This window comes from Lathyrus oleraceus, chromosome 1 (assembly GCF_024323335.1).
Source record: "Lathyrus oleraceus cultivar Zhongwan6 chromosome 1, CAAS_Psat_ZW6_1.0, whole genome shotgun sequence".
Classification (NCBI taxonomy): Eukaryota; Viridiplantae; Streptophyta; class Magnoliopsida; order Fabales; family Fabaceae; genus Lathyrus; species Lathyrus oleraceus.
The window spans coordinates 391,644,650-391,650,318 of record NC_066579.1 but is presented as its reverse complement, the minus strand read 5'-3'; the positions used below and the strand labels follow the sequence as shown (position 1 = coordinate 391,650,318).

General features: G+C 31.2%; 1 protein-coding gene across 1 annotated transcript; it reads right to left on the bottom strand.

The window, feature by feature from the left end:
* Positions 1-2,094: 2,094 nt before the first annotated feature.
* On the bottom strand, positions 2,095-4,115 carry LOC127073920 (outer envelope pore protein 16-2, chloroplastic). Its single transcript, XM_051015173.1, has 6 exons — positions 3,813-4,115; positions 3,621-3,701; positions 3,507-3,538; positions 3,322-3,355; positions 2,702-2,769; positions 2,095-2,386 (listed from the first exon to the last, which is right to left on the bottom strand). Exons 1-6 carry the CDS (start codon positions 4,000-4,002, stop codon positions 2,243-2,245), a joined length of 549 nt encoding a protein of 182 aa, XP_050871130.1. The 5' UTR covers positions 4,003-4,115; the 3' UTR covers positions 2,095-2,242.
* Between the last annotated feature and the right edge of the window lie 1,554 nt (positions 4,116-5,669).

Below are 5,669 nucleotides of genomic sequence, written 5' to 3'. Positions count from 1 at the left end.
GTATGTCTCTACACTCATAGTTGCAAGCATTATGGTCATCAATAGAGGGATGAAAAAGTTAACAGCACTAGGGAAATGGAATAGAATGGAGACATTGTCCATGATAATAGTAATCTCACTAAATAGAAGATGAAATGCAGATGTTTCTTTATGTCATCACTTAATAAAAGCAGGTAACAATGGAGCGTCAAGCATGGTCAGCGAACAATCCATCAACGGCAGCAGACCAACATCATCTACCAATATCCTAGCTTGCTCCGACATCTGTACTACTAAAAATTGCTTCAAGTTCATACAATAAGTATGAAACTTCAATGGAATACGGTCCTTAATAATTTAATCATAAAGCATCATTTACTTTCGACTAATAACTAAAACATTAAGTCATCTTAAATTAAAAAATATATACATCTCTCTGCCATAATGTGAAGGCAACGTGATCGACATACCCTGTCAACAACAGAATGTTGGAGGACACTCTAGGGAACTCCTCATCTATAAAAACATCACACTTATCATTTGTATTAGTCCGATCATGTACCTCTGTATCAACTTCTAACTCAATATAATCGGTCACAATAGCTTCTTTCTTCTCATTGTCACCTCTAGAGCAACCAACTTTACCTCATCTATAGCAGAGAGTATCCCGACTCTCTTCAACCCTCTTGCGGTGAGAACCTGTGGGAACTACTATACCCTCCCTAGTACACACGTGATTGTCATTATCATATGCATTATCTCCACCACAACTCTCTACAACATCTCTAATAGATCGGTGACTCAGTTTAGGTATGATTTTACCATATCTTCCTCTTTGTCTCACTAAATAAAATAGCTTACTGGATGTTTGAAAAATTCAGTGCCGCCCTTACAAAAATATAAGTTTTTAAATTGAAATAAAAATAATATTTATCATAGTATTTTTTTTTAAATAAAAAAATTATTTAATTTTTTTAAAAAAAATATTTTCTAACACATATAAGGTTCATTATTATTCAATTTTATATATTATATTAATCATTAAAATATACCGCAGAGGAGTATGTGGTCACCAACTCTCTTCATTCCTCTTGCGGTGAGAACATGTGAGAGTATGTGGTCACCGACTCTCTTCAATGATTAATGAGTAATTCCTCTTGTAATGAGAATTACTCTATCCTCCCTAATACACACATGATTATCATTATCATATGCATTGTCTCCACCACAACTCTCTACAACGTCTTTAATAGATTTTTGACTCAATTTAGAGATGACTTTACCATATCTTTCTTTTCATTTCACTAAAATAGCTTACTAACTGTTTAAAAAATTCAGTGCCACCCTTATAAAAGTTATAGGTTTTAAAACTGAAATAAAAATAATATTTATCGTAATATTTTTTTTATAAAAAAAATGATTTTTAAAATAGTTTTCTAACATATATAAGATTTATTATTATTCAAGTTTATTATTATATTAATTATTAAAATATATATTATTAATCATATATTTTACTTATAATTTTATTTTATAAAATAATTCTTTTACGGAATCAATAAGATATTTAACATTAATTAAATTTTAACATTAAAATATAAAATATAATAACTAATCTCTATTAATAAGTTTTTTGACATTGACAAATAAATTAAAAGATATATAAATATAGCAAATAAAATTATTATTATATTTTATATTTTAATGTCAGAACTTATTTAATATTATATAATTTATTGATTAATAAATTAATAAATTAATAAATTTTAATAACAAATTTTATATTATTTTATTTATAAAACAAACACTACATATTTGGTTAAATTAATAATAAAATTAATTAATAACAAATTTAATATTTTTTTAAACAGTGTAAGTATTGGGGTAGAAGGTGCTGTAAAAATGGGTTGATTTTGCTGACTTTAGTGTAATTAAAAGATGTGTAAATGATTAAAATAGATATGGGAATAATTTTGGTTTTCAATTGCACTAAAGTTATCAAAGTTACAAATTTTAAAAGTCACCCAATCCTTTCCCTGTAAAAGTAACATTATTCAAGTTGAGGGGTGTGTATAATTTTCACTGCCTTTAATCTCTCGTTGTCTTCGAAATCGATTGGACGAAAACACCATTATGATAACTAAAATATACAAAAGGAAGTCCTTGCTAGTTCATCTTAAATATTCATAACGAACTATTACAATACAAAAGAAGAAAAAAAAAAGATTATTAAAAGCAAAATATCCATAAACAGAGTGGCCATTTAGAAAATCCCAGTGAGAAGGTTTGCAGCAGTGGAGATTGCAGCTCCAGTGATAGCACATTGAACAACATGTTCATGAGTGGTGTCTTCCATGGTAAGTGCAAGGGTGGCCCCAGTGATTGCTCCAGCAACTGCACTGTTTTTCTGTATTAATCAAAATAAATGATGTTATTATGTGAAATACAATTGCCTTTAATCTCTTGCAATTAAGAAGATTAAATGGAGAATGTTTCATTGGCATCCCATTTTATCCTTCCACCGTTAAATGTCACTATGTCTCTCATCCAAAATAAAAAACAAAACAAAACATCAAAATATCCCAACAAGCTGCATTACATATAAGAGTGAAATTGTTCTGACACATCCATTCATACATGAAGTGTTTGTGTAGAACTAAGATCATGATAACATGCTAAATGGAAACCGTTTAATAAAACCAGAAGAAAAAAAAGGCATTACCCAGTCATGAGCTCCACGAGCTTCCTTCAGCCCATATGTTAGACCTGAGTATAATCCTGCAGCCACTCCTGCAATTCAAAAAAACCTACAAGGTTCATACTTCATGTTCACAATAGGAAATTATTGTCCCTGAAAATGTGTATTATTTCCAATTTCGTAATCATCAGACAAACAAGAGGAAAATTCTTAGAATTGAGTATCTTAAACTGCACTCCCACAACCGCAATTGTGGCCGACAATAATAATTCACTCATGTTTTTTCAATTATTTTCATCAAATCTCAAAGTTTCAGTACCCCAGGAGCTCAATTTAATATGGATGTAACTGAAAAATCTTAAACAAAATGTTTTTTTCAAGATTGTATTTCAAACAACTCTCAATTAAAATTCAATTCGCCGGAAACAATGCATATCAGAGCAATCGCAATGGCTGCATCCGCAACATCCGCAACAGCAATTTAAAACCATGGTTCTGCCTAACATAACCATATTTCACTAGATGTAAGACTCTTCACAAAAAGGAAAAGAATACTATTAATCATTGGAAAATTGACAAAATGATATGCAGAAGCATATACTGTAGTGTCCTGTGCAATGTAAATAAAGTGAATATTTCATTACCCCATTGTAAGGACTCTTTCCCAGCATCAATCACCTGATAATGAAAAAAAAAAACACAATTAACAGAAAACACCACACAATATTAACATGATACAAGACTCACCTGAACTGTGGCATTATATCAAACAAGTGAAGTTCACTTGTTCATCACCATATAATGCCTGAGAAAAGTGTAACCAACTCACCATAGCCTCAAGAGATTTGTTACTGGTCTCTCCTAAATACAAAATAAATAAATTATGTTAATACTTTCCCAACTTACATAAACCCTAACGAACGTGTGTGGTATGGATGTGTACCTCGAAGTCCCGGCAAACGGCGTTTTCCGGTGGCTGAAACATCTGAAGAAGCTTTAACGCCATTGTTATCGGTTCTGGTACCTAGAAATAACACATTACAATAATAACAATGAAGCAAAGTTGCATGCAAGTTATGTATGATGGATATAATAGAAATGATGAAATGAAATAAGATGAAGAATGTTATGAAACCGTCAATGGCTGAGAAATAAGCATCACGAGAAACGGCTTGAGCGGCTCCGATTCCGGCGGCTTTGACGAAGCTTTCAGCGATGCGGTTAACAAGAGGATGGCCGAGATCAAATAGTCCTTTTCTATCGAAGTTGCAAAGGTCATCAAGCATAGTGCGAGTTTCCACCTCACTGCTCGTGTTCAAGTTCATCTTCTTCTTCTTCTTCTTTGATTTGATTCTGTGCGAGAGATGAGATTTGATTCTTGTTTTTGAAGAAAGAATAGTGTAGAGAAATATAAAGCAAGTTATTACTCTATTTGGTTAGTATAAGAGAGAAAGAAAAAACGGAATTTGAGAGTAGTGGTGTGAGGGTACTGGGTTGGAGGACACGTGTATACACGTGGCTCTTTTTAAAACAAATAGAATGCGGAGTTGCTGGTTACCCATTTGCAACATATTTCACATTCCATTTTTAATGTGAAGGATAGCACCGTGAAGTTTAAATATGTAAAGACATGAGTGACCCACTAGTCAAGTAACTAATATGTAAAGAAACAAATAATCACATTTACACATACATATATGTTAACTCTAAAAATAATATTATAATCATTAATTAAATTATTAAAATGATTATAAATTTATAATTAATAATTTTTTAAACTTATTTATATCTTGACTCTTTGGTTAGTGATTTTCTAAAATTATTTATAATAATTGATGTGATTAACTTATGCGTGTTAATGTGATGCAATGTGAATGTTATGTGTGAATTTTGATTTTGATGCAGCTTAATTATTACGTGGAGAATTTGTCATGGATAAATGTGCCTCGGGTTATGAGTTGGAAATTATTTAAATGCAATGCTGAACTTTGTTAGTTTGTGAGTGAAATTGATTTTGAGTTATTGAATGTTATTGTGAGTATGATATGGTTTTGGCTTGTAAAATTGGTTTTGAATGAATGTATATGGTATTGTAAGTGTGGTATATGTATGGTGTGAAATGTTATGCTAAATGTTTGTGTATGGCTTGATTGGAATTCCAATGATAATGGTGTTTTTGCAGGGCATATAAGCATGTGTGGATGAGCAAGGATATGGCTAGGCATTCTTCCTAAACTCGAAGCAAGGCTATGTAACATGATGCAGTAGAATGTCAATTGTATGCAAATGTTAATGAATGCAAGCTATATTTGTACATCTTAATGAAATTGATTTGGCTTTGTCAATTTAAATTGTATAAATGCAAGTGTTAATGAAAGGAAGGTACATAGCTTCTAACAAGTACGAATGACAAATGAATAACTAAAGCTCATGAATGACATAACAAATGAATAACTAAAGCTCATGAATGACATAACAAATGACATGAATTAATATGGTAAACCATAGACTAAACTTAGGATTATCAACAATTGATCTGTTGACTTTTGTCAACTGATTGACCAAAAAGATAACTTAGTCAAGAAATGCAATTGGATATACAATGTAATGCAAATAGTCATGCTATTGAATGAATATTGCAACTGAATATCGTGGACCATGAATGAACTATGAGCCTAAATGAAAACAATGAACTTGAACAAATGTACTATGAAAGTATCAAAATGCAATGAATTAAATGACCCATCATGAATGACCCAAGATATTAGACCAGATTAATCAACAAGCACACGGGCATGATGCATCACACAAATGATTGGATGATTTACTCTCTTAAGTTATGGTTTCAAATCATGATTTCAAGTTGACTCCACCATCAAGGTCCCTAGGGCTTGAAGCTTGACAAACCTTAATTTCTTGTTAAGCAAAAATATCACAAACCTTTGAATCTATTATGATGATTATTTTGAAAATGTTAATATGAATGAATGAC

Bases quoted from the DNA above. Each gene is read 5' to 3' on its own strand.
- LOC127073920 (XM_051015173.1), bottom strand. From the start codon at position 4,002: ATGAACTTGAACACGAGCAGTGAGGTGGAAACTCGCACTATGCTTGAT. The intron at 3,539-3,620 runs GTACACATCCAT...TTTTGTATTTAG, and splicing joins CCGTTTGCCGGGACTTCGAG to GAGAGACCAGTAACAAATCT. The intron at 2,770-3,321 runs GTAATGAAATAT...TTTGAATTGCAG, and splicing joins GAAAGAGTCCTTACAATGGG to GAGTGGCTGCAGGATTATAC.